At 37.7% G+C, this 27951-nt stretch overlaps 1 protein-coding gene across 1 annotated transcript in view; it reads right to left on the reverse strand.

Annotated features, from left to right (window-relative positions):
* IL1RAPL1 (interleukin 1 receptor accessory protein like 1) overlaps positions 1-27951 on the reverse strand; it is a 671741-nt gene that overhangs the window by 34606 nt on the left and 609184 nt on the right. Inside the window, exons 6-7 of the mRNA XM_007449480.1 lie at positions 10826-10949; positions 7989-8134 (exon numbers count right to left, since the gene is read on the reverse strand). Of these exons, the coding sequence (XP_007449542.1) occupies positions 7989-8134; positions 10826-10949 (270 nt within the window). The remainder of the gene's footprint in view (positions 1-7988; positions 8135-10825; positions 10950-27951) is intronic.

Genomic DNA, 27951 nt, shown 5'->3' on the forward strand with positions numbered 1-27951 from the left:
AGAGTAAAAGGGGCTAACTAAAGTGGACATAGAAAGTTGTAGAAGTTTTGTGAAAAAGGGATCTTGGGAAAGAAATTTTATGTGTGATCAAGCTGGCTAAGATTGGGATAAATTTAATTATGTGAATAAATTTCAGTATCAAAGGTACACTTGTACCAAATTAGAATTTGGTTTTGCTTTCTGTTAAAAGCACAAAGGTTTTTTTTTAGATCATTGGTCTGCTCTTAATAAGCAATTGTAAACAAATATTTTCTTTACCATTAATGGCATCTGTCTAGAAAAACAAAAATTCTATGTTTTATCTTTATCAGGTCTTTGACTATTTAGGAAAGAAACCCGAGTCTCTTCAAATATTATAAGAGCTAAGTTTTTTTTTACAACTATTTAACTTTCTGTATTTGCCTGTGAAGTCTCTGTCATTTTGATTAAGTGAATAACTAAGTATTGTTTCATAGTGACCTAGGGTCCTATTTGACAAGTGTTTTAAATTTTTTTGATATTTTTGACAAACTTCCCCCAAGTCAAATTCTGATGAAGTCTTATTGACCTGGAAATAATTTGGGGGTTTTCCAAAAGGCCCCTGGAATACCGCAAAATATTTGCTTTCTCTCATTATAAAAGAGAGATATTAAACTAATTAGGTCTATTGGGTATGCTAAATGATATGGGAAGCATTGTCAAATAAGTGATGATAAATGTTCTTAGGTTATATTATTTGGGTAAATGTTATTAATATAAATGTTCTAGAAATTATATAAAATTCATAAAATTCAGATACTTCCTGGTACAATGTTATTAGCCATAATTCTAGTTATTATCTTAAAACTTTATGTCACAGAAATAATCAAATTTCCTTTTCAAATGCACTACAGTGAATCAGATCTTTAACCATGCCATTTTAAGACTTTTGTCATTTATAGACAATTATTGTTTTACTCTGATGCTTTTGCAAACAAAACAAAAATTCATCTTCAAGAAGATCCATAGAAAGGACTTTTTGACAATGTATCTTTCTGATAACTTTCAGATGATACCACTGAATTGGGTAAGAAATTATAGAACTCTAATCAAAAAACTGATGGCTTCACAAAACTGCTAACAAAAGATAAGAGCAACAAGAATTAATCACATGGGACTGAATAAATTGATGAATATGATTATAATTTTACGACTTTTTTGTCTGAACTATAACTACATTTTTAATCTTTGTTTTTCAGATATAAGAAAACCTTTAATCTTACACTATGACTTAACAGCAATTCAGTAAGTTATATCTTTATAAGCAGAACTGAAACATTTATATTTTTCTCCCTACCTGATCCCTCCAGAATTCAGGAACTCATGGTGAATACTCTTATTTTCAGGGCATTATAGTTATATTTACATAAGTTCAATAAGAATCTGTCCTCCTTGGAACAGGACACAATTGGAAACTTGTTATATTACCAAGGTTTTCACTGGAATGTCTTATTTGAGAGAGACATGCATAGACTCAGATAGGACCAGACGGCTTTAAGGAACTAAGGTTGACTTTATGGAGCCAATAAGGCCCTTTGGAAAAACAGCCTGGCACCTTGCTTACAGGGTTCCCGGCAGCCTTACCAGGGGAGTAAGGAAGGTCACTTCCTGGCAGGTGCAGGAACCTCAGGATATTTTGGGGACCTCAGAAAGAGAGGAATTCACCCAAAGCTACAGGTATTACAGGCAAGCATGATGGCAAGTGTTTGGCTTGGCTTCCTCACCTCGGGGGCATTTAAAAGTTCAATCTGGAGATTCCTTATTGAACTTTAACCATCCCATACATCACATTTATGTGATGATGTACAAGTTAAAGATATAAGAGAGAAGTACAAGTTAAAGATCTTTATTAAGAATTTAACATTTAGTTAGGAAAACAAACAAAATAAAGGACTTCCAATGACTATGCCCATATATAAATTAAATACTAAGAGCTCTGGCCCACAGGATTAACAGGAATGATAAAAACTGAAGGGCTTATCATTCTTGGCTCTCAATATGGGTGTTGTCCCGGATCATTCCCTTGTTACTTATTAATTGAGAAATAAGCTAATCATCAGCTAAGAGTGGTCCTTCTCTTTCCTAACAAAGATACTGCTTGGATATTCCAATTCACACTTAGGAAAACAATAACTGAAAGAACTGAAAGGCAAAACTATGCTACATAACAAATATCCATGCTGTAGCTGATCAAGAAAAACTGGGATCAACAGACCTTTGAAAAGATATTCCACTGTTGAGGCAAAAATAACTTGGAGTTAACCTCACTTAAATCATATATTCTATATCTGAGGAAATAACTCAAAAGTTTAGTTTTCATGTCTGTTATTTTGGTGGCAGTCAAATAATCTTGTTGCAATGTCCATACCAAGAAATTCAAAGGTACAAAATCACTAGTACCAGACAGTCTGTGCTCTTGGCATTCATAATAGCCTCCAACGTGGTTTTTATTTGTTTATTTGTTTTGGTGTTAGTTGACAAGAAAAAAAAAAAAGAACTGAAGTCAGATTAAATGTCTTACATAACTGAGGAGCAGAGAAGCAAGAAAAATGTTACAGGATAGAATAAAACTTTGACTTCAAAATGTCAGATCTTATCCAAAGAGAGAATTTGTTAAACCTGATGGCTCTGATCTGGAGATGCTGCAGCAACATAACTAAAATTCTTTAATATTTTGGCATTGCACAAGGAAAGAAGAGGAACAGAATATACCCTCCGAAAATATGCCTCTTTGATATAAACATTATTTAAGGCTGATTATTTTTAAGAGACAGCAGACACAGGAGAAGCTCTAAAAACCGAGTAGAAGTTACTCTTTGTAAGAGATATTTACATTTATAAAAGAAATCCTCATTTGTAAGGGTGTTTCCCTTGCTGTACCAGGAAGAGGATGACTCTGAATCTCCAGAAACTCATCAGTGGAGAAGGCAGAGAATTAAATCTGCAGAACAACCATGCCCATGGTTACTGTGCTTTTCCTGGCCACCTCCCTGCTCCCCAACACCTTCTTTTGTCTTTAGCTGGAGATGGTAATTAAGGTGCTGGCTTGGGCCACTTCAGGGAGTTACTCAGTTTTCCTGGGTTTCTCCCATGTATACAGGAGGAATATATGCTATTAAATTTATGTTTGTTTTTCTCCTGTTAATCTATCTTTTATTACACGGTGTGTCTCAGCCAAGAGCCTAGAAAGGTAGAGGGAAAATGATTTTTACTCCCCCACAGCAACAACTCAGTAAAAGTGACTCTTCTGTGGATGTCTACTCAGTTTTTAATGGGTCATGGTCTTTTTAGGGAGATGCAGCCATAAAGAGATGTAGGAGGTTTTGATGTCTGGGCAAAGTTTGGCTTTTCCATATTCTGAAATCAATGGTCGAAGATGTCAAAGGATGAGCCCCGAGAGAGCTTTAAACAGTTCTATAGTCTTACTGTATCTCTCAGCAAATGAATACACTAGGTAAATGCTAACAAGGATAGGGGCACATAGTACAAAAATGATTCATTATAAGAAGGGATAAGGAGTCCACTGGGTCTAAATTCATCTGGCTTTAAAACAATGCGTCCTAAATGATGTACATGTTAATTACATTACTAAAGATATTCCGAGGACTAGGGAGTTTATAGAGCAAGTCTAATTCCCATTGATCACACTCTTTGGAGGGAGAGAGGGAGGGAGGGAGAGAGAGAGACTGCACATGCAACAATTAAAATGGGTTTGAGGGGGAAGAGAGAAAAACTAGATATTTATCATTATTAACTAGTGCTAGTCTCTGAGGTAGATACTTTGCCAGTTCCCAAACTACTTCCTGATGAATGAAGGGCCATAATATTGTAATCGATCTATCTAAACATAACCATTTACAACAGGACTGTTAATGAACATTCCCTTAATGTGACAGTTTCCAAGCCAAACATTCCCTAGAAGCACAATTCTATCAATACATCAGAAGTGCTTAATATCAATGTAATTTAAAAAGCAGATGATGGCATTTCAAATTATATTGGTTCTTATTTCCTGTTCATTTAATTTTATGAGTGCCAGACACATAGTAGGTTCTTAACAATTATCATTAAATGCATGAATAAATAAATGAAGATCTTCTTTAGGACAGCACATTCAAACTAAAGTAAATCTGTTATAAAGAAAAATATAGAATCAACGGAACAAAATTGCTGGAGCTACAGCTGACCATTTTAATGAACGATAAATTAGATTTCAGGGAGTTTTGAATGGAACACATTATTGCTGCATCCTAAATTACCCAGAACATCATGTAGTTGGAGTAGAAAAATCATGTAATAGCTGCTAACGTTTACTAGATGATAAATATGTGTCAGACACTGTGATACATATTGATATATATTCATTTATTAAATCCTCATAGCTACTCTATATGGAAGGTACTATTATTATTCCCCTTTTTCACAAGAGGAATTTGAGGCTCACAGAGAATAAGGGATTTGTCCAAGATAGCACAGCTAGTCAGCAGAGAGTAGGTTTCATACAGACAGCCTTGCTCCAGAGTCCAAACCCTTAAACATTAAACTGCTTTGCTCCAGACAGTAAACATGTCCACGCTGTGAGGTCATCCAGAATTAGAGTATGGATGAAAAACTCAGCGAATGAGTAAGAAATTTAGGACTGCCTGATCGGTGCAAGAGGGGCTAGCCCAGAGGCCAGAGCACAATGCTGCTGAGTATCCATCTGGACAATTGTTTGTGTTAGAGAAACAGAAAACATAAAAATGAAAGGAAAATAAAAGGTTGGGGTTTTGGAGGGAAACTGAAGGTCAGTGTTTGATGTGTGGTCGAATCGGGTAGCAGCAATTAGGAATCTAAGCAAAGACATCTGGGTAAAAGATTCAGAGACATATATGGAATTCAATTCAATAGGCAATGGTGGAGACAAGAAATAGCACAGTAGTGAATGTTGGTCTACTCTTTGCTTTGGTTCTTTTTGGAACAAGGATCTAACCCTCAAGCTTGTCAGGCCAGGGACTAGAGTGAGGAATAAGGGGCAGGGTAGTCATACACTAATATGGCCCCATGGCCCTTGGTCTCTGTTTCACTGTATAACCTAGTTCTCTGTATAGCATGTGACATGATCCTAACTGTCCCAGTACCTTCCCTGGCTGCAGGAATCAACAACTCTGAATATTCCCAAGCAAGGATTTTCCTTTTCTTCTTTTTTTAAAAATTTATTTATTTTATTTTTGGCTGCGTTGGGTCTTCATTGCTGCACGTGGGCTTTCTCTAGCTGCAGTGAGTGGGGGCTACTCTTCGTTGCAGTGCGTGGGCTTCTCATTGCGGTGGCTTCTCTTTTTGCAGAGCACAGGCTCTAGGCGTGCGGGCTTCAGTAGTTGTGGCACGGGGGCTCAGTAGTTGTGGCATGGGGGCTCAGTAGTTGTGGCTTGCGGGCTCCAGAGCACAGGCTCAGCAGCTCAGTAGTTGTGGCGCACGGGCTTAGTTGCTCTGCGGCATGTGGGATCTTCCTGGACCAGGTCTCAAACCCGTGTCCCCTGCATTGGCAGGTGGATTCTTAACCGCTGCGCCACCAGGGAAGCCCCTCAAGCAATACAGTAACTCATCTGGTCATTACATAATTGCTAGCATGACCGCAATTCAACTCCTTCAGGGACCCTATGATCAAAGACCCAAACTATCAGCTCACATGTGCCGTGTCTTGACCTGAACCTTTCAGGGCTGGGGAACTTGCAGTTATGCGTCTGTTAACTAGAGTCCTTTGTTTTTCCCCGTAGATGGTTGGGATAGACCATTCCACACTGCTGTCATTGTGAATTGATGACTTATTTGCTGCCGCTCCCTTAAAAGGAAGGTGAACACTAACTTTAAGAGGGACTTTTGGAGAACATGACCTTGAAGAACTCTTTTTGGCTTCTTAATGCTTTTATTTTATTAAGAATAAAATGCTGTTGGCATAAATACATATTTGAAAAACACTGTGGAAGATCTAAGTATTCAAGAGTGCTCTAACATTGCCCACTACTTTCTTCTTCATGTTTGGGGAATTAGACAGTATTGGGAAAGTTTTTTCAAACAATTTCCTTGATTCCTCAGTCAATTATTTTTGTAGTACTGGAAGCTTCTGTAGCTATGGGCAACTTAACCTTAGGCCACATATGCTAAAAATAGCGTGGGGCTGTGTGCCCCTTCCTGGCTGTGTGCCTGGCTGCTAGAAGAGAGCTTTAATAACTGTATCCTCCTTGGAAACAACCCAGCTTCCGTACTTTAACTGTCACTCCTACTTTGTCCTAAAAAGAAATATATGTTGCTCAAGAGAGTAACCAGAATGGTGCACGTATTTTATCCACATAAAAGAAGAATGAATAAAAGGAACTAAAGAAGTTGAATCTAGGGAAATGAAGGCCCAGAAGGATTATGGTGACTGTCCTCAAACTTTTGAAGGGCTATTTTAGGGAAGAGAGATTAAAAGTGGGGTCAAGGAGTAGACAGACAGTAAAATAGGAATGCTTTCTAATAGTGAGGTTTTTCCAAAGATAGAATTGGCTTCCTTGAGGAGGAATGTGATCCAGTATAAGCTGACCAATCACTGAGGAAGATGTTATGGAGTAGTTCAATTACACATTTAAATTGCTTCCAACCGTGAGAAGCTATTTCTGTCCTTTTATATGTATAATATTTCTACTCTAAATCCCTTTATTGACTGAATATATGTGTTAAGCTAGAGAAACAAACAATCATATTGCTTACTAACTGCTGCTTACCTTTTCCCTCTGTTAACATCCCCCCAAAAGTAAAGTATTTTAATATTATAGTCACCTTGACAACAGAAGTGTCTGTTTTAATAGCTTTCAGTAACATTATTCAAAGAGAATCTATTGTCCACTAAAGTGAGGGGAACAGTCTTCGGCATTCTCTTTCTTTTCCAACCTCAAAGAGTTTAGGATTAAACATGTGCTTTGAAATTAAAATCACTGTGAATTTGCTGAGTAAGAGAACATCCAGAAAGTTTTCACTTCGCATAATGTAGAAAAATTATATTTTTCTCTGCGATGTACATGAAAAGTTTCAGCAACTAAAAGGCATGGCTCAAATTTTACAATCGTCTATAATTTCAAACAATTCAATATCTATTTATATATGTTTTATCCCTGCGTGTAAGGCGTTGGGGTTGCCATGGAATCAGATTTAGTGAATTGCTATTCATGAATAATAACTGACAAATAATTCACTAGCGAATTATTATTAATCATGGGAGGATATTACACATGTGAAACTTATCCAAGGCAGAAAAAAACGTTAAAAAGAACTACAATGGGGAATCCACTGGACATAATTCTTACACTCAAGGAACAACCTTCCAATAAGGAGCACAATCTTTGACTTAAAACTGTCCTGGTTATTTTTAATTGGTTTGCCTATTTCTAATAATAAAGAGTAGCATCTAACTAAATACTTCCTGTGTGCAGGCTCCATGCCAAGCTCTTCACATTTATTGTCTTCTTTCATCCTTAAAACACACTGAAGAGTTGATATTATTATTTTCCCCATTCCATATTATCAGGAAACTGAAGCTTAAGGAAGTTAGATATCATTCCTAAGGTTATATAGTTGGTATTAAAACAGAGCAAGGGGGAATTCCCTGGTGGTGCAGCGGTGAAGAGTCCCCGCTTCCACTGCAGGGGGAATGGGTTCAATCCCTGGTGGGTTTGATCCCTGGTTCAAGAACTAAGATCCCGCATACCATGAGGCTTGGCCAAAACAAACAAACAAACCAACAAAAAAACAGAGCAAGGAATCTGAGTTTGACTCTAGTGTATGAACTAGTCACCTACCTGCTGTGTTACAAGTTTTGATGGCCCTAATGCTAATGTAATTATTTCATTTAGGATAAATTTACGTAAAAACAATTTAAAAACTTTTTGCTTCCCAATTACTTCCCTTCCATTAAAGGTTAAGTCAATCACTCAAGCTTAGAAGGTTACACTCACCCCGTTTGTGAAGGAGAACACTGGCATGCCGACGTCCATTTCCATTTTCAACATAACAGGAGTAATTTCCCAAGTCACCTTCTTCTACAGAGTCCACAATTAATGAGATGGAAACTTCCTGTTCCCCAAGATGCTCCTTGAGGATTCTAAAATATAAAGCGAAACAAAACAAAAAACCCCACACAAACATACACATACATGAAAAAGAAAAACATTTAGATGAATCTGAATCTGATGTGAAAAAACCTACAGCATCTGTGCTTCAAATTTGGTCATGGATTAATGCTATCTTAATTAAATTACATCATGCCCTTTTCTTCTTCACTTCTAATAAGGAAGCTTGTCTCTGTAGATGCTAATGAAGTTGCAGTTAATTATCTCTCTTAGCAGGACAATCACACTATCATAATAAAGAGGTGAGAGAGACCTTGAAGAAAAGTTTACAAATTGCTTTCCCTTTAAGAAGAAATATGATGTAAGGGTGAGATAAGAAATTCTAATGTCTTCGGCTGGAGGACTAATTATCTACCAGGTTAATTTAAAAAAATAAAAGGAAGAATAGAAAATTTCTGAGCTATTTTGACATTTCAATTGAAACCTCTAGCCTGGCTTTTTTTTTTAATGGTGCAAATCAATTCCTATTTTAAAAGAAACATGAAATTACAAAACTGTAGACTAAATGTTCTGATGAAGTGTTTAATTCTGACATTTAAAATTAATGGTAAACGCTCACTAATCTCAATGTCAAGGATTTTAGCAATCTTTTTAGAACAAATGGAAAACTTCAAAGTAAGCCTCTCTTTCCTTGCTCACAACGTTTCCACCTCTACCCTCCCACCTGCTTGGTAACTCATCTCTGCACAATACTTCCTAATGCAGAATTAAAGAAAAATACCTTTCTAGAACATTCCCTGAGCACCCACAACAGGAGAGAGGGGAAAAGTTAGGAGGTTTATTATCCTTCTTTAACCTTAGCATTTCAGAGTGTATGGGTATGAGAAAATAGTGAAGTTTTGAACATGAGAAATGGCAGAGGAACATTTTAGTACATATTGGAGAATTGCTCATCTGGGCATTTCAGAACGCAACTGCAGTGCAATATTCTTGTGTATTTGTTGCCAGGAAGAAAATTCCAGTAGAAATAATCTTATATGACAGTTCTATAGGTTTTTATTTTCTATCGAAAAACCTTTTCTCTTATACCTTTCATCAGGTTGTAAAAGTCTTCATATTTAAGAAGAAGAATTTAGTTAAGCTGCTCATATATACCCAGAAGAGGCGATCTTTAGATGGGAGAATGTTTACAACTGATCAGTATTTTGATTCACTTATAGCTTATTTATTAATATATTTGCCAATTTACATTATGATTAAAAATGAGTATCTGTGTATAAGCCTACTTTGGGTCATAATTGAATACCTCAATATTTAAAAGTAAATGAACAAATACATTAACTTTTTTTTAAAAAAGAAGCAAGAGGCTTAAGCATGATGCCCTCAAAACCGATTGTATTTTAATTATTCACTATTATTCCCACTATATTAATGTTTAGACCTTAAAGTCAGACTAAAAAAAGGTGATAAAAACAGTTTTTGTATCCTTTATCATTCCTATCAAGTGCTTTATAGTCAACATGATGCCTAAAATATGTAAAAACATATAAAAGGAAGTTAGAAAGATTGCGTTTGGTTGAATCCTAGAAAACTGTTAATATCTTCTCTCAACAATTAAGAAAAAGAGCTCTTATAAACCGAAGGCATAATATCACATTTTCCATGGTTTTTTTTAAAACATCTTTATTGGAGTATAATTGCTTTACAATGGTGTGTTAGTTTCTGCTTTATAACAAAGTGAATCAGCTATACATATACATATATCCCCATATCCCCTCCCTCTTGTGTCTCCCTCCCACCCTCCCTATCCCACCCCTCTAGGTGGTCACAAAACACCAAGCTGATCTCCCTGTGCTATGCGGCTGCTTCCCACTAGCTATCGGTTTTACATTTGGTAGTGTATATATGTCCATGCCACGCTCTCACTTCGTCCCAGCTTACCCTCCCCACTCCCCGTGTCCTCAAGTCCATTCTCTACGTCTGCGTCTTTATTCCTGTTCTGCCCCTAGGTTCTTCAGAACCTTGTTTTGTTTTTGCTTTTTTTTAGATTCCATATATATGTGTTAGCATACAGTATTTGTTTTTCTCTTTCTGACTTACTTCGCTCTGTAGGACAGACTCGAGGTCCATCCACCTCACTACAAATAACTCAATTTCGTTTCTTTTTATGACTGAGTAATATTCCATTGTATATATGTGCCACATCTTCTTTATGCATTCATCTGTCAATGGACACTTAGGTTGCTTCCATGTCCCGGCTATTGTAAATAGAGCTACAGTGAACATTGTGGTACATGACTCTTTTTGAATTCTGTTTTTCTCAGGGTATATGCCCAGTAGTGGGATTGCTGGGTCATATGGTAGTTCTATTTGCAGTTTTTTAAAGAACCTCCATACTGTTCTACATAGTGGATGTATCATCTGATCTCAGACATTTTCCATGTTTGATGCTATTTTGGTCTGTCTCACACTCAGTTTATTCCTTAGTGAAAAACTCCTTTTTAATTCTCTTAAATTCTTTGCAAATGGCACTCCTGTTTGACAAATTCATAGTCACTCTCTCAAGAGTATTTTGCCTCTTTGCCACTAAATGTTGCAATATTTTTATTATAATAGTAAAACCCTCCCCCAAACCCCTTCTTTTCTTTTAGTTCACTTTCTATTCACTAAGAGAACAAAAGTTAATCTCGATTGTACAAGTTAAAAGACAAAAATTACTTTACCTAATGTCACTTTCCCAAACTCGATTTTCATCCAGATCTTCAATAAACTTCTCTCCTTTCATCCAGTATATTAAAGGACTGACATCTCCACTGTACCCAAAGAAAGCTCTGCAGGTTAGATTAGCTGAATCGCCTGTTGAGAGAAGTGATGAAAATGTGTTATAAAACTGTTTGTACACTCTTATTTTAGGCAAAGTGGCAGGTAACATTTTAATCACTTCATTGTTTTAATGAAACATCTTTCTAAAGTCACATGTTTCAGATGTTTTCTATCTTCGTCAATTCATGTGGGCTTTTGACAGCTTATTTAGTGGAAAGTGATTTACTTATAAGATTCTGAAGAACACTGGTTGGTTATTTCATAGAAGGTTCTTCCATTTAAGTTTGCCTGATTTTTCCACATGATTAAATTGAGGTTATGAATTATTGGGAATGGTACCATGGAGGTGACGTGCCCTTCTCAAAGCACGATATCAGACAGTACATAATGTTGATAATATAAGATTTTATAAAGCAGGTAGAAGATGTTTCTCAGTCCGGAATGTGGAAAACAGAAAGAGAACAAAATCTTTTCATGGGAAAGAAATGAAATTGTAAAATGCAGGATCCCCTAAAAATGTTATTAAAATATTTGTACTATATGAGGAATAGTATTTTAATTAAGGAAACCAACACATGCTCAGGTAAAAAAGCGCATTAAAATACAAATGAACAACTCCTGAGAATATTTGGGATGTTTATAAGATGTAAAATCAATACTACTACTGTGGAGATGAGTTTCTTCCAATATGCTACTCAAGAGAGACCACTATAAGGGTGAATACAGATTGGTTGATTACTTAATAAGGTAAGTGGAGGTCCCTGACTGAAAAGTGGAAGCGAATTTAATGTCTGCAGAAAATAAGGCGTATTTCTGGACAGGTAATGTGATTGTGCAAACACCTGGTTTCCCCAAGCCTCAGGCGGCATTAGAGAACTGAAATATACCAGTACCATTATAGTTTTAAGATCTTGCTGTCTCCAACTAGAGCTAGAAAATGCGGGGTGGGATAGAGACCTGTAGAGACCTACTCCAGCTTAGACTGGAGCAGGGGAACTCACAAGGATGAGGACTACATGAAGGGCTGAAAACTAGGCTCCAGGGATACCTTTATAGGCATCTGAAGTAAGGAAACTTGCTTCATTTCATAAATTCCTGAGAATATTCTAGAGGACTCTGACAACTCTGACTTTAAGGCGAAGAGAATGAGGTTCCTAAAGACTGAAAGCCTCACAGCTAAGCTATGAGTTAATAGTGCACACCTCGTGAAACAGGGCTTACAAGTGATTCTACAATATGAACCCAGAGCAAAGCACAATGCAGTTACAGATGCATTCTTTCTAAGTCCTGGTATGGGTAAACCTATATGTAAAATTTATTCTTCAAGTTCCACAACAAGAAAATTTTTATTGGATAAAATTCGTATTATTATTTTACTTATGTCCACTGTGTAAGAATAGTTCATAACTAAGTTCTTGCTGTTCTAATATTTCTAAGATGCATGATATAGCCTTTCCTTTTATGTTATACTTGTTTATGTCTGAATGTTCTCCAACTAAGTGATTCCTTATGGACTTTGATTCTGTATACAATAACCGTTATTAGTGACCAGATAAGTCAAGTCCAGAAAATGTCTACAAACTTTTAAGAGGCAAAATGCAGCTTTTTTTTTTTTTTTTGCTGTACGCAGGCCTATCACTGCTGTGGCCTCCCCTGCTGTGGAGCACAGGCTCTGGACGCACAGGCTCAGTGGCCATGGCTCACGGGCCCAGCCGCTCCGCAGTATGTGGGATCTTCCCGGACCGGGGCACGAACCTGTGTTCCCTGCGTCGGCAGGCGGACTCTCAACCACTGCGCCACCAGGGAAGCCCAAAATGCAGCTTTAAATAGGTTCCTTTACTATGAATTTTTTTTGTTTGTTTCTTTAAAATTTAACCTTCTTTCATCTTTTTTTTAATACAGCAGGATCTTATTAGTCATCAGTTTTATACACATCAGTGTATACATGTCAATCCCAATCGCCCAATTCAGCACACCACCATCTCCACACCCCCGTGTCTTTCCCCCTTAATGTGTCCATACGTTTGTTCTCTACATCTGTGTCTCAACTTCTGCCCTTCAAGCCGGTTCATCTGTACCATTTTTCTAGGTTCCACATACATGCGTTAATATACGATATTTGTTTTTCTCTTTCTGACATACTTCACTCTGTATGACAGTTTCTAGATCCATCCAGGTCTCAACAAATGACTCAGTTTCATTCCTTTTTATGGCTGAGTAATATTCCATTGTATATACGTACCACTTCTTCTTTACCCATTTATCTGTCAATGGGCATTTAGGTTGCTTCCATGACCTGGCTATTGTAAATAGTGCTGCTGTGAACAATGGGGTGCATGTATCTTTGTGAATTATGGTTTTCTCTGGATATATGCCCAGTAGTGGGATTGCTGGATCATATGGTAATTCCATTTTTAGTTTTTTAAGGAACCTCCATACTGTTCTCCATAGTGGCTGTATCAATTTACATTCCCACCAACAGTGCAAGAGGGTTCCCATTTCTCCACACCCTCTCCAGCATTTGTTGTTTGTAGATTTTCTGATGATGCCCATGCTAACTGGTGTGAGGTGATACCTCACTGTAGTTTCAATTTGCATTTCTCAAATCATTAGTGATGTTGAGCAGCTTTTCATGTGCTTCTTGGCCATCTGTATGTCTTCTTTGGAGGAATGTCTATTTAGGTCTTCTGCCCATTTTTGGATTGGGTTGTTTGTTTCTTTAACACTGAGCTGCATGAGCTGTTTATATATTTTGGAGATTAATCCTTTGTCCGTTGATTTGTTTGCAAATATTTCCTCCCATTCTGAGGGTTGTCTTTTCGTCTTGTTTATGGTTTCCTTTGCTGTGCAAAAGCTTTGAAGTTTCATTAGGTTCCATTTGTTTATTTTTGTTTTTATTTCCATCACTCTACGAGGTGGATCAAAAAAGATCTTGCTGTGATTTATGTCAAAGAGTGTTCTTCCTACGTTTTCCTCTAAGAGTTTTATAGTGTCTGGTCTTACATTTAGGTCTCTAATCCATTTTGAGTTTATTTTTGTGTATGGTGTTAGGGAGTGTTCTAATTTCATTCTCTTACATGTAGCTGTCCAGTTTTCCCAGCACCACTTATTGAAGAGACTGTCTTTTCTCCACTGTATATCCTTGCCTCCTTTGTCATACATTAGTTGACCATAGGTGCGTGGGTTTATCTCTGGGCTTTCTATCTTGTTCCATTGATTAATGTTTCTCTTTTTGTGCCTGTACCATATTGTCTTGATTACTGTAGCTTTGTAGTATACTCTGAAGTCAGGGAGCCTGATTCCTCCATCTCTGTTTTTTTCCCTCAAGACTGCTTTGGCTATTCGGGGTCTTTTGTGTCTCCATACAAATTTTAAGATTTTTTTTCTAGATCTGTAAAACATGCCATTTGTAATTTGATAAGGATTGCACTGAATCTGTAGATTGCTTTGGGTAGTATAGTCATTTTCACAATATTGATTCTTCCAATCCAAGAACATGGTACATCTCTCCATCTGTTGGTATCATCTTTAATTTCTTTCATCAGTGTCTTATAGCTTTCTGCGGACAGGTATTTTGTCTCCCTAGGTAGGTTTATTCCTAGGTATTTTATTCTCTTTGTTGCAATGGTAAATGGGAGTGTTTCCTTAATTTCTCTTTCAGATTTTTCATCATTAGTGTATAGGAATGCAAGAGATTTCTGTGCATTAATTGTGTATCCTGCTACTTTACCAAATTCATTGATTAGCTCTAGTAGTTTTCTGGTGGCATCTTTAGGATTCTCTATGTATAGTATCATGCCATCTGCAAATAGTGACAGTTTTACTTCTTCTTTTCCAATTTGGGTTCCTTTTATTTCTTTTTCTTCTCTGATTGCCGTGGCTAGGACTTCCAAAACTCTGTTGATTAACAGTGGTGAGAGTGGACATCCTTGTCTTGTTCCTGATCTTAGAGGAAATGGTTTCAGTTTTTCTCCATTGAGAATGATGTCTGCTGTGGGTTTGTCGTATATGGCCTTTATTATGTTGAGGTAGGTTCCCTCTATGCCCACTTTCTGGAGAGTTATTATCATAAATGGGTGTTGAATTTTGTCAAGAGCTTTTTCTGCATCTATTGAGATGATCATATGGTTTTTCTCCATCAGTTTGTTAATATGGTGTATTACATTGATTGATTTGCGCATACTGAAGAATCCTTGCATCCCTGGGATAAATCCCACTTGATCATGGTTTATGATCCTTTTAACGTGTTGTTGGATTCTGTTTGCTAGTATTTGGTTGAGGATTTTTGCATCTATATTCACCAGTGATATTGGTCTATACTTTTCTTTTTTTGTAGTATCTTTGTCTGGTTTTGGTATCAGGGTGATGGTGGCCTCAGAGAATGAGTTTGGGAGTGTCCCTTCCTCTGCAATTTTTTGGAAGAGTATGGGAAGGGTGGGTGTTAGCTCTTCTCTAAATATTTGATAGAATTCACCTGTGAAGCCATCTGGTCCTGGACTTTTCTTTGTTGGAAGATTTTTTTTTCTTTTTTTTTTTTTTGCGGTATGCGGGCATCTCACTGTTGTGGCCTTTCCCGTCGCAGAGCACAGGCTCCGGACGCGCAGGCTCGGCGGCCATGGCTCACGGGCCCAGCCACTCCATGGTATGTGCGATCTCCCCGGACTGGGGCATGAATCCGTGTCCCCTGCATCGGCAGGTGGACTCTCAACCACTGCGCAACCAGGGAAGCCCCTGTTGGAAGAATTTTAATCACAGTTTCAATTTCATTACTTGTGATTGGTCTGTTCATATTTTCTATTTCTTCCTGGTTCAGTCTTGGAAGGTTATACCTTTCTAAGAATTTGTCCATTTCTTCCAGGTTGTCCATTTTATTGGCATAGAGTTGCTTGTAGTAGTCTCTTAGGATGCTTTGTATTTCTGCAGTGTCTGTTGTAACTTCTCCTTTTTCATTTCTAATTTTATTGATTTGAGTCCTCTCCCTCTTCTTGATGAGTCTGGCTAATGGTTCATCAATTTTGTTTATCTTCTCAAAGAACCAGCTTTTAGTTTTATTGATCTTTGCTACTGTTTTCTTTGTTTCTAGTTCATTTATTTCTGCTCTGATCTTTACGATTTCTTTCCTTCTGCTAACTTTGGTTTTTGTGTGTTCTTCTTTCTCTAGTTCCTTTAAGTGTAACGTTAAATTGTTTATTGGAGATTTTTCTTGTTTCTTGAGGTAGGCTTGTATAGCTATAAACTTCCCTCTTAGAACTGCTTTTGCTGCATCCCATAGGTTTTGGATCGTCGTGTTTTCACTGTCATTTGTGTCTAGGTATTTTCTGATTTCCTCTTTGATTTCTTCAGTGACCTCTTGGATATTTAGTAACGTATTGTTTAGCCTCCACGTGTTTGTGCTTTTTACGGTTTTTTCCCCTGTAATTGATTTCTCATCTCATAGCGTTGTGGTCAGAAAAGATGCTTGATATGATTTCAATTTTCTTAAATTTACTGAGGCTTGATTTCTGACCCAAGATATGACCTTTCCTGGAGAATGTTCTGTGCACACTTGAGAAGAAAGTGTAGTGTGCTGTTTTTGGATGGAATGTCCTATAAATATCAATTAAATCTATCTCGTCTATTGTGTCATTTAAAGCTTCTGTTTCCTTATTTATTTTCATTTTGGATGATCTGTCCACTGGTGTAAGTGAGGTGTTAAAATCTCCCACTATTATTGTGTTACTGTCGATTTCCTCTTTTATAGCTGTTCGCAATTGCCTTATGTATTGAGGTGCTCCTATGTTGGGTGCATATATATTTATAATTGTTATATCTTCTTCTTGGATTGATCCCTTGATCATTATGTAGTGTCCTTCCTTGTCTCTTGTAACATCCTTTATTTTAAAGTCTATTTTTCTGATATGAGTATTGCTACTCCAGCTTTCTTTTGATTTCCATTTGCATGGAATATCTTTTTCCATCCCCTCACTTTCAGTCTGTATGTGTCCCTAGGTCTGAGGTGGGTTTCTTTTAGACAGCATATATATGGGTTTTGTCTTTGTATCCATTCAGCAAGCCTATGTCTTTTGGTTGGAGCATTTAATCTATTCTCGTTTAAGGTAATTATTGATATGTATGTTCCTATGACCATTTTCTTTATTGTTTTGGGTTTGTTTTTGTAGGTCCTTTTCTCCTCTTCTGTTTCCCACTTAGAGAAGTTCCTTTAGCATTTGTTGTAGAGCTGGTTTGGTGGTGCTGAATTCTCTTAGCTTTTGCTTGTCTGTAAAGCTTTTGTTTTCTCCATCGAATATGAATGAGATCCTTGCTGGGTAGAGTAATCTTGGTTGTAGGTTCTTCCCTTTCATCACTTTAAGTATGTCATGCCACTCCCTTCTGTCTTGTAGAGTTTCTGCTGGGACATCAGCTGTTAACCTTATGGGTGTTCCCTTGTATGTTATTTGTCGTTTTTCCCTTTCAATAATTTTTCTTTGTCTTTAATTTTTTCCAATTTGATTACTATGTGTCTCAGCGTGTTTCTCCTTGGGTTTATCCTGTATGGGACTCTGTGCTTCCTGGACTTGGGTGGCTATTTCCTTTCCCATGTTAGGGAAGTTTTTGACTATAATCTCTTCAAATATTTTCTCTGGTCCTTCCTCTCTCTCTTCTCCTTCTGGGACCCCTATAATAAGAATGTTGTTGTGTTTAACGTTGTCCCAGAGGTCTCTTAGGCTGTCTTCATTTCTTTTCATTCTTTTTTCTTTATTCTGTTCCACAGCAGTGAATTCCACCATTCTGTCTTCCAGGTCACTTATCCGTTCTTCTGCCTCAGTTATTCTGCTCTTGATTCCTTCTAGTGTAGTTTTCATTTCAGTTATTGTATTGTTCATCTCTGTTTGTTCTTTAATTCTTCTAGGTCTTTATTAAAGATTTCTTGCACCTTCTCGATCTTTGCCTCCATTCTTTTTCCAAGGTCCTGGATCGTCTTCACTATCATCATTCTGAATTCTTTTTCTGGAAGGTTGCCTATCTCTACTTCGTTCAGATGTTTTTCTGGGGTTTTATCTTGTTCCTTCATCTGGTACATAGCCCTCTGCCTTTTCATCTTGTCTATCTTTCTGTGAATGTGGTTTTTGTTCCACATGCTGCAGCACTGTAGTTCTTGCTTCTGCTGTCTTCCCTCTGGTGAGTGAGGCTATCTAAGAGGCTTGTGTAAGTTTCCTGATGGGAGGGACTGGTGGTGGGTAGAGCTGACTGTTGCTCTGTAAAACTTTAATCTGCTTGAGTGTTGATTGGTGGGGCTGGATTCCCTCCCAGTTGCTTGTTTGGCCTGAAGCAACCCAACACTGGAGCCTACCTGTGCTCTTTCGTGAGGCTAATGACAGACTCTGGGAGGGCTCAGGCCAAGGAGTACTTCCCAGAACTTCTGCTGCCACTGTCCTTGTCCCCATGGTGAGACACAGCCACTCCCCACCTGTGCAGTAGACCCTCCAACACTAGCAGATAGGTTTGATTCCGTCTCCCCTGGGGTCACTGCTCATTCCCCTGGGTCCCGACGCGCACACAACTTTGTGTGTGCCCTCCAAGAGCAGAGTCTCTGGTTCTCCCTGTCCTGTCGAAGTCCTGCAATCAAATCTCACTAGGCTTCAAAGTCTGATTCTCTAGGAATTCCTCCTCCCGTTGCTGGACCCCCAGGTTGGGAAGCCTGACGTGGAGCTCAGACCCTTCACTCCAGTGAGTGGACTTCTGTGGTATAAGTGTTCTCCAGTCTGTGAGTCACCCAGCCAGCAGTTATGGGATTTGATTTTGCTGTGATTGCACCCCTCCTACCATCTCATTGTGCCTTCTCCTTTGTCTTTGGATGTGGGGTATCTTTTTTGGTGAGTTCCAGTGTCTTCCTGTTGATGACTGTCCAGCAGCTAGTTGTGATTCTGGCGTTCTCACAGGAGGGAGTGAGAGCACGTCCTTCTACTCCGCCATCTTGGTTCCTCTCCCACTATTAATTTTATACGTTAAGTATTTTATAAATATTTTAATATGGAATCCTCCTCCCTTGGAGAATATTTACCTTACACAATGCATAAATGAATGTCAATCTTACTGATTGGAAACCACAGATTTCTATGGGAAGTGTCAATCCAATGTTACAAAACAATTTTAAATCCAATATTCTTTGCTTTTACATTTTTTTAAGAGCACTAGCTTTTACGTAACTCAACTACCTGTTATAGTGTCAAGGTAGTCATAAATTCAACAGTAAATCTCAAAATACTATATAGTGTGATGCTTAATATCACATGCCAAGAGAATCAACATATATTACAGAGTTTAAAAATTTACTTATCAATAATTCACACAATCTTTGTTTTAAGGGATCACGGTTTAGCTTTCAGGTAGGAGTTAATGACTGGAACTCATAAGTAGAAATCTCCAGAAATTATCTCATTTTCCATTACAGTTTTACTAAATTTGGGAGTTTATAAATAATGATCATGTCATTAGCAACTCAGCTTGATGTTCCTTAGCAGAGAAGTCAACTGAATCCCTCATTGGGACCTGAATTTTTCTCTTGTCACCCTCCTACCTTCCCAAATCAAGTGATTTTCCGTTACCTAATTCCTCATTTCTCTCACCTATTAGCCTTGTGCTGCCACACCTGGCTTTTGACTACTTACCTTGCCTTGACCTCCAGTAGTAGGGGTATCTGCAGTGCTATGGGGGCACCTAGGGGAACTCTGTGTAGACTTGGGTTGGGCTGGCTGTGGGTCAGAGAGTGGAATTCATGGAAGGAATAAAAGAAGGTGGAGGGAAACACAGAAAAGCACTCCAGTTAGAGAGGAAAGAGCATGAGTGAGAGAATGCCAGAGAACTTTGGAGGAAGTAACTTCACAGTGGCTGAAGCTAAACTGTATGTGGGAGGTAGAGGAGGGAGGAAGATTTGGGGGAGAACAGAGCACTGATGATGCCAGAGCAGTGGCAGCCTTAATCTTCCATGTAGGCCATGTTGAAGATTTGGAACTTCCGTTTAAGGGCAATGCTAAGGTGGGGAAAGGTTTCAAGTAGGAGACTGACATAAGCATGCCTGCAGTCTAAAGAAATCACTCTTACCGTATTTGCAAAACTGGGATTGGATCAGAGAGAATCAAGAAGGATTGCGAATTCTACAATACTTTGGGACCACATAAGAAGCAGTCACTGCAAAAATAGGATTATTTCCACATAATTTCTTAAAAGGACCAAACACAGCTGACAGCAGTGACTACAGATCACTGTGATAATAGGAAGCCTCTCAAAGCAGAGATTACAAGGAAGCCTGATAAGGTACAAATATATATTTTTTATTTTATAATTTACCTGCATCACTGTGTGTGTGTAGGGGAGAGAGACAGACAGATTGAGTTGCCGGCTGCTTCTCAAAACAATCAGGATAGAAAGTCAACTTGAGTAGAGATCTGTTCTGTGAAGAGATTTTTGAATTGTTTCTCTTGATGATACCTATTCGTGTGGCTGAACAAAAGGTACCACTCCCGTTCGTATGCATAGCTCTGTTCCTAGGAGCCCAGTGGAATCATTCCTGAGAGAAGGCCAGGTGACGGATGTCAGGCTCACCTGAGACTCCCCGACTGCCTAAGTGTTGGGGAGGAAAGCTGAGTCCATCTAGTACTTTTCATTTGGGAAACGGTGGCTAATCACATGAGTATTCTGTTAGGAGCTGTGACCTTGGATCCCAAGTGTGTATTACCTGTGTTTGAAAGCAGAAATAAACAACTCTCATCCCTTCTTCTCAGGCTGAATAAAAACCAGGAGTGGATAGAAAATCATGGGGCAGGGTGGGGCCTAGGGACAGATGATGCACTTCCACTCAATAAGGATAGATAGAGATTCATAAGCACAACCAGGAAAATTAGGAAAATATAATTAGCAAATTTTGGTTAGAAAGTTAATTAGGCACTTAGGAAACAGGAATTAGGAGAATAAAAATAATATGACTGTGTTTGTGACTCAGGCTGATGAAGCAGGACATGCCAGTTACATAACAGGATTTTAGCATCTGAGTTTTATGAGTAGTCCATCCATGATCTGTTTCACATTCTCATGCTTTTTAATGTTATATTCTTCGCTTTAAATTCTCCTCATTTCCACCTAGTAAACTACTCCTCATCCATTAAGTCCCAACTCAAATAGCACCTCTTCAAAAGTCTGACTTGGCTTTTCTAGGAGTAGTCAGTCACTCCGTCTTTTCTCCTCTCTAGCCCTTGGAACATATCTGTACTTTATCATAATATATTCCTCACAATAGTTGTTTTGTTTGCATGTCTAGTCCAGCAACTAGGATAGTCACTCCCCAAAGGCAGAAATTACATCTGTAACTACCTCTGTATATTACTAGGACCCATTACAGCGTGTTGAATATATTAGCCACTCAATAAATAATTTCAAATTAATTAATAACCTGCTTAATATCTCTTGTACTTGCATTTTTCCTTGATTCCTTTTTTTCAAAGCTTCATTAATTAAAGGTTACATGCCTCCAGCCTATCTCAACAGGCCAAGTCTATCTTGTAAACTAGTCTTCAACATTCAGAGCCTCCTCATTCAGGTGTTAATTCTCTTGTGGGTCAGAGCTGGCTCACACCAGCCTGTTAAGAATCAGCTATTACATTTTTCAGAAATTCTTTAAGCAGGTTGTTAAACATAGTCATTATTAAAAATTAAATTATAGAAACTTATAATTAAATATACTATATTAAAAACTAAGGTAAAAGATACCCCAAACTCTAACCCTCCTATTTATTTTTCCATATTCTTCTTCTGTGGTATTGGTATGGCAGAAATACCATATAATAGTGTATTACTGCACATCTCTTCCCAAATGCACATTAAGTGAGATTATGTTAGTAGCCAGCAATCAGCCATGGCGAGAGTATTTACCCCACGAATTGCCAAATGCTACAAATCATGCTATGATTTACTGTTTTGCTGACTGTCTGTACTTAAGACAATATGGAGAAAATGTTAATAATGCAGATTAAACTTCAAAGCGTCATGTCTATAGCTGTTACACTGGCAATACTGCAAACATAAAAAAATTCCTCTGGCATCCAAAAATCATCATCTAATTCAGCAAAGGATTTGCTTACATCACTGATGAACAAATGAAGTTCTGACATACATCCCCAATGTTTCACTCTTATTTTCCAATATAAATGAAAATATCAACCACCTATATGGTGGTGTAATTCTCAGAATGACACTGGGAGAGCCAATTGTTAAACATTTACCAGCACACCACTTTCTATAAAGTTGTTTTTCAAAGATATTGCATGCATATTTTTAATACCTCTTTTGAGGTGTATTTCACATATTCTCAATTCACCCACTTAAAATGTACAATTCAATGGTTTTCAGTATATTCGCAGAACCGTGAAACCAGCAGCACGATCATGTATACGAGACTTTCATCACCCCAGAAAGAAATCCTGAACAAATTAGCAGTCACTAGTCAGTTCCTCCCAAACCCCTGGGCCTTGGCAATCACTCACCTACTTTTACTTTCTGTCTCTATGGACTTGCCTATTCCGGATATCTCATATAAATGAAATCATACAGTGTGTGGCTTTTTGTTTCTGCCTTCTTTTGATTAGCTTAATGTTTTCAAGGTTCATCCATGTCACAGTGTATATCAATACTTCATTCCTCTTTATGGCTAAATAATATTTCATTGTATGGATATACCACATTTTGTGTATCCATTTATCAATTGACGCACATTTGGGTTGTTTCCACTCTTTGATTATCATGAATAAAGCTGCTTTGAACACTCTTGTACAAATTTTTGTGTGGACATATGCTTTCATTTCTCTTGCTTATACGTCTAGGAATGGAACTGCTGCGCTATAATTCTATGTTTAAATGTTTGAGGAATTGCCAAACTGTGTTCCAAAGTGGCTGTACTGTTTTACATTCTCACCAGGAATATATGAGAGTTTTAATTTCTCCACATGCTTGCCAACACTTGTTACCTGTCTTTTTGATTATAGCCATTCTAGTGAATGTGAAGTAGTATTTTTGTGGTTCTTACTATCAATATTAAACCAAAAATTTATTATTACATATAATTATTTTATTAATAACCAGTGTTGTTCAAAATTATAAAAACACTATCAAGATAAAAGGGCTTTTATTAGACCACAGAATGTAATTATCAACATCATACCTAAAATGCTTATTTCCCCACTGTTGTGTTATAGGCCCTGTGATGTATTTATAATTTTAGTTGAGAATTTATAGGAAATGAATAAACTATTGAAGGCTTATGCTTTTAAAGAAAAATGATATAAATGCTCAGAAATTGTACCAGACTTAACTCCAGGCAATGTGTTATCAGAACTGAATTATGACCCTGGAAACAAAAATTAATTTCACATAATACAACAAAAAAAATTGGGATTTATTAAAGAGTTATATATTATTATAAAATGTATATACTATCTAGGAGAAAATATATTATTTTATAAATCTGTAGAGGAAAAAAATTCTTTTCTTAGAATTAGAGCCTAGAAATAACAAGAAAGTTCACGACTGACAGATTTAAATATATAATTAGAAAAGCTTCAGTAGAACAGAAAATAATACAAAGAAAATTAAGACAATAGTGAATGATCACGAATTTTTCTTTATTGTGTTTGTTGTCTAATGTGTATCTGAGTATGCTTTCAATTAAAAAGGAAAAACAATACAAGGACGCAGCATAGTGCCTAGAAAAATCATTAATAGATTATTCCAGATATTCAACTTTAAAATAATCATAGCCAGATTTTTGTTTTTGGCTGCACCATGTGGCATACAGGATCTTAGTTCCCTGACCAGGGATGGAGCCCGTGTCCCCTGCAGTGGAAGCACTGAGTCCTAACCAATGGACTGCCAGGGAAGTCCCCATAGCCAGATTTTGATAGCAACTAGAGGAAAGGTTATTAGTATTGCAACTCCTCATGCTACCATTAACCTTGTTTCTTCTAGCAAATTTCCACTAACTTTCAGGCCAGAGTTTATTTTGTACACTCATATGTTCTACAATATCATTTAGTTTAGATGAATATGGCTTCAGATGTTATATTTTTTTCTTCACTGAAGCCAGTGAGTCTCGAACTTACTGTCAAAAAAACTTACTCCCACTCTCCCAAAACCAGATGTTGACTCAGCAAGTGTATAGGGTTCCAGGGATTTTCATTTTTAACAAGCACTCCCAGGTGATTTTCATGCAAGTGGTTACAGTTAACTGTCTGGAACAATTTCTTTTTACCTTGAACTCTGTTTAAATTGGAGTTGGGGCTGAGAAAAGCAACAAGATTGAAAAACATTCCGTCAGGGCTTTTAAGCAGGAAGCAAGGACAAGGAGTCTAGGAAAGAGGGTTCCCAATAATGACAGTGGTGGTCAGAGAGGTAGCTGGCATAGACGAAGTAGACTGTACAACTGGGTCACTGATGAGCCAATCTAAGCTATAGAAATATACTAGGTTTCCAAAGGAATGTAGGAAAAACATTTGTGTTTCTGTGGAAAACTACTCATTTTTCTACTGCACACCATTCTGAGTTACCAGATTTTAGCCCTTTCCCTGTCTTTGAGTGATTTTTCAACTCTTTGTAGGTAACCGATATGTAAATTCTCTCATGTCTGGTAGCCATTCGACTTAATTCCCTATCTGCTCCCCTAGCCTTGCTTGCTCCTCACCCCAGGGAAAAATCAATTTTGTCTCTACTTGGAATTTATCTCAGCATTCCTTTCTTCTGTTTAATATACTATTTTGACTTTACCTTTGAATTGGTCATAACATCTGCCTGTTCCCTTCATATCATATGAGCAAAAAATCTTTAACATGTGTTCATTTTAATATCTGTATGAAAGTCGTGATGATACATTTTTCTGAACGTTATCTGTTAACAGAAATACAATGCTAGCCTTACTGCTTATTATTACCATTCAGATAAGCCACACACATGATATTCATACGTACACGTTATGTCTCTGACATGTGTTCGACTACTGAAGGATTTAAGAACACTCTCCTTATTCCTCTTTCTTTTTTTCCAATAGAAGAATCAGCAATATAATTTTATCTTTACTCTATTTAAGTCCAAACTATTTAACTTGTTATCAAGAGAAACTATCCATCTTTTCTATCTTTTGCTCTCTAATTTGCTGTAACATGCAATTTCTGATAAGGCAAGCCTAGCATGTGATTTAGAGAGTCAAGCACCAAAGCTCTCCCTTATCCTCTTCCATTTATATATTGAAAAAAAACTCCTCTAGTGTGACCTCTGATACCCAAGTGATAACGTTAATACTATTTACTATACATAACCAGAAATACAGGAAATTAGCATTAGAATTCCACAGGTTATAGAAAAGAGTCACATTAATTTCCCCCTCAATTTTGTTTCTTTGTTTTCCTTCAAATAATAACGGAGAAATTTAAGCTGTGGCCTGGGGAGCCACACACATCAAATATATCAGTCAGCCAGGGCTGGAGTCCTGAAGATAATGGCATTCTTGCTGTATCAAGTTGATATCTGTAAAAGCTTCAGTAAATTGCACTAAATGCTTCTGCTGCCTTTTTGGCCGAAAGGTGCACTGTCAGCTCAATCTTACCAAGTTCCGAAGGAAGCACTCCAAAATTGATCATAAAAAATCATTTGTTATCTAAAATGAGAACAATGCTTGTCATACGACAGGCTTTCAAGTAGGCCACAACGTTAGGGGGCCTTAGAGGAAAAATAATGCATTTTCTCTTCAGCCAGCAGATTCCAATCGGCAGTAGGGACACTTGCTATTTAGTGTAACCGTCTTCTAACTAGGTATCATTTGGCCATTTCTAAATCTGCTGAGAGCAGAGATTCTCTCTCCACTAGAGGACACTCTCTAACTTAGTGAAAAAAAAAAAAAGTTTTTTTTTCAATTAAAAGCATCAGCATCCAGAGATCTTACTAGTTGGAATTAGGAAATAGTGAGCATTTCGTTCTTAAACAAGATGTTGAATAGTAGGGGGGTTTTAATTTCATTTGCACCATTAATCATGGGTATTGAAATTACCCTACGGTCACGGTAAAAATAAATGTTTTGCCAAAGACTCTCCATTTAAGATAAAAGCAAAGTGGTTTACAAAACCTATTTCTCTTTTGTCATTAGTTATACTGAATGGCTCCTCTTCCAGAAGACTTTATTCTGAAATGAAGAATCTCTCTCTGTGTCTCTCAGTCTCTCTCTGTGTGTCTCTGTGTGTCTCTGTCTGTCTCTCTGTCTCTCTCACACACACGCACAGACACACACACACAGAAAGTTCCCTTGCAACTTGCTCAAGACATTTTACCCAAATAAGTATTAGGACCTATGGCACGTAATAGTTGCCAGTAACTAACCACACAGAGTTCTTTGAAAATCAGAGATTTATCTAAGGATCCCAAAAGAAAGGAAAGAAATGGAAGGGATAGGTTATATTAAGCTCATAGTTGAGGTTGTTATTCCTGCAGGATGTAACAACGTCTGCTCAAATTTCAAGGGAACAAAATCACAGAAAAACAAGACATGCACTTTAAAATTTGCTAACCATAATTCAGCTGTAGTGTCAGATTTCCTTATGAAAATGTATTTTGTACTATCTTACAGCATATTTCTGTAGATTTTAAGAACAAAATAACTTATTTGCCTGGCCAGCAGACTGCAAGGGGATTTAAGTAACCACAAATAACCTGGAGTTAAATGAGTTAATGTACATCCGAAGTACCCATGGTGAATGAGTGCTCACAAATTGTTACCAATTATTACTATTACTAGTGTTACTATTATGATGGGACTTAAACTTTTCTATAAGTGATGACTTGTAGTTCATGCATCAAGTTAGGCCAAATTATGCCCTTCAGGAACCTGAGGGCCGCATACTGGAATCTGAATGAATTATTGGGTATATTTCCTACACCTATCAGAGGAAGGAAGGCAGTGGCACAGCCCCTCCAGAATGGAGAGGAAATCTCATGCGTTTGAAAGGAAAGGGTGCACAAAATAGGAATATCATTACTGCATTGTTTTTAGACAGTTCAAAGATCCTTGTAAGGACTCAAATGGTACCTCTTGATGGCTGCCTTCTAGATGCATGATCCATAAATTTCTGGCAGTACAGGGGAGCAAAACTTGCCATCCCAAAATGTCTTTTTGGCATGTGGATTATTCCGAGCTGAAAACAATCAAGGCCCAAAAGACTCAACAAGAAACTCTGACTATCCCCCTAACTGCCTAAAAGAATTTAGATAGAGATCCTGTTCCTGGAATAGAGCTATCACCAGAGCTATCTGCAAAGAATATGGGCTACGTGTGGTGGGGGAGATTTTAGGCAGAATCTAAAGATCAGAGTCCACTCTGTGTCCCATTGTCTCTGCCTGGCCCAGAAAGCATTTGTTTACAAAACCTTTGCTTTTCCATCTCCATATGAATTGCCTTCCTCCCCTTTCAAGTCCCAAACCAGTATCCCCAACATCCTCTTTTGTCTTTAGCTGAAGATGGCATTTAAGGTGAGGGTTTTGTCCATTTTGGCGAGTTACTCATTTTCTTGGGTCTCTCTTGTGTATACATGTCATTATACTTTTGTTTGATTTTCTCCTGTTAATCCGTCTCATGTCAATTTAATTCTTAGACCAGCCAGAAGAACCTAGAAGGGTAGAAGATAATTTCTTCCTCCCTGAAAGCATCTAGAACAATTAATGGACACCAAGCTGAAGAGGGGGACTCAATAGGAATCACTAAACATCTGGTGCCACCTGATGACCTCACCCCTGGGAGGTGTGATGTTGCACCTGAGTGTTGAGAAAATGGGTATTAGCTAAAAGAAGTAGGAAACTGATAACTGCTCAGTGGAAAACGTTTAACTGCCAGGGAATGGATTTGCTTACAAATGTTGTTCAGAATCTTTTGGTGATGATGGAGAGGAATTTTTTTTTTTTTTTTTTTTGGATACGCGGGCCTCTCACTGTTGTGGCCTCTCCCGTTGCGGAGCACAGGCTC

Source organism: Lipotes vexillifer, unplaced genomic scaffold, assembly GCF_000442215.2.
Source record: "Lipotes vexillifer unplaced genomic scaffold, Lipotes_vexillifer_v1.1 scaffold784, whole genome shotgun sequence".
NCBI classification, from domain to species: Eukaryota; Metazoa; Chordata; class Mammalia; order Artiodactyla; family Lipotidae; genus Lipotes; species Lipotes vexillifer.